The sequence below is a fragment of the Fulmarus glacialis genome, unplaced genomic scaffold (assembly GCF_000690835.1).
Source record: "Fulmarus glacialis isolate BGI_N327 unplaced genomic scaffold, ASM69083v1 scaffold21731, whole genome shotgun sequence".
NCBI lineage: Eukaryota > Metazoa > Chordata > Aves > Procellariiformes > Procellariidae > Fulmarus > Fulmarus glacialis.
In genome coordinates this window covers 2,252-3,053 of record NW_009191184.1, presented here as the reverse complement: position 1 = coordinate 3,053, position 802 = coordinate 2,252, and the positions used below count along the sequence as shown (strand labels likewise).

Genomic DNA, 802 nt, shown 5'->3' with positions numbered 1-802 from the left:
GGGTACCAGCCGGGGATTGTCAGGAGCAAGGGAGGGGAAACACATGAGCCGGGCACTTCTGGGCCCTTCCAGCACCATTTTCTGTGATAGTATGACACAAGGTCATCAATATCTGAGCAGCTCTAGAACCAAAAGCTGCGCCGCTCTTGCGGAGCCCATCCCTCATCATCATCGTCGGTTCCCTACATCTGCTCCCCGCGGCAGGCTGGGCTGGTCCAGCTGGCTCCAGGGACCTCACATCAAGCACTTCTGCTTGCTGACCACAGAATCGGGTCCAAGGAGAATTATTTCTCCTGGGACAACTTGCAGCCAACACACAGGGGTCCTTACGGGCATCTCAGCAAATCCTTGCAGGGAGGAACTTGGACCCCTCACCCGCAGCGAGACCCTCCCAAGCCAGGACTTGATGCTTTCCACCCATAACTGTCCCCCTTGGTCCTTGCCACGGTCACTCTTGCTCTCAGAGATCCCAGGTCACCTCTGGCTGCTGCCCGCAAGAGGCATCTCGTGCAGACTGCGGACACTATAAGGGTTTGCTGCCTAATGGCTTCCCATGCCTGGGAGAGGCATCTGCCTGCCTGCACACGAAGGTCCCTGGGGACCTGGCACCTCATGGTGCCACTCCTGCCCCCTCTGATGGCTCCTGCTGAGACTCGGAGCCGCAAGGAACGGGAGGGCAGGAGCGATGCCCACGGTAGCTCTGCCCCAGGGTTTGACCCCCTGTCCCATCCCGCCGTTCCTCTCCTCCCCTTACCGGAGCTGTGCCGTGAGTGGGAGCCCTCCTGGGGAAAGCCGTCACTGC

The 802-nt window shown here is 60.2% G+C and overlaps 1 protein-coding gene across 1 annotated transcript in view; it reads right to left on the bottom strand.

The window, feature by feature from the left end:
* Window positions 1–802, bottom strand: part of MISP (mitotic spindle positioning) — a 4,650-nt gene that overhangs the window by 1,693 nt on the left and 2,155 nt on the right. The window contains exon 2 of the mRNA XM_009586605.1: window positions 755–796. Coding sequence (XP_009584900.1) covers window positions 755–796 — 42 coding nt within the window. The remainder of the gene's footprint in view (window positions 1–754; window positions 797–802) is intronic.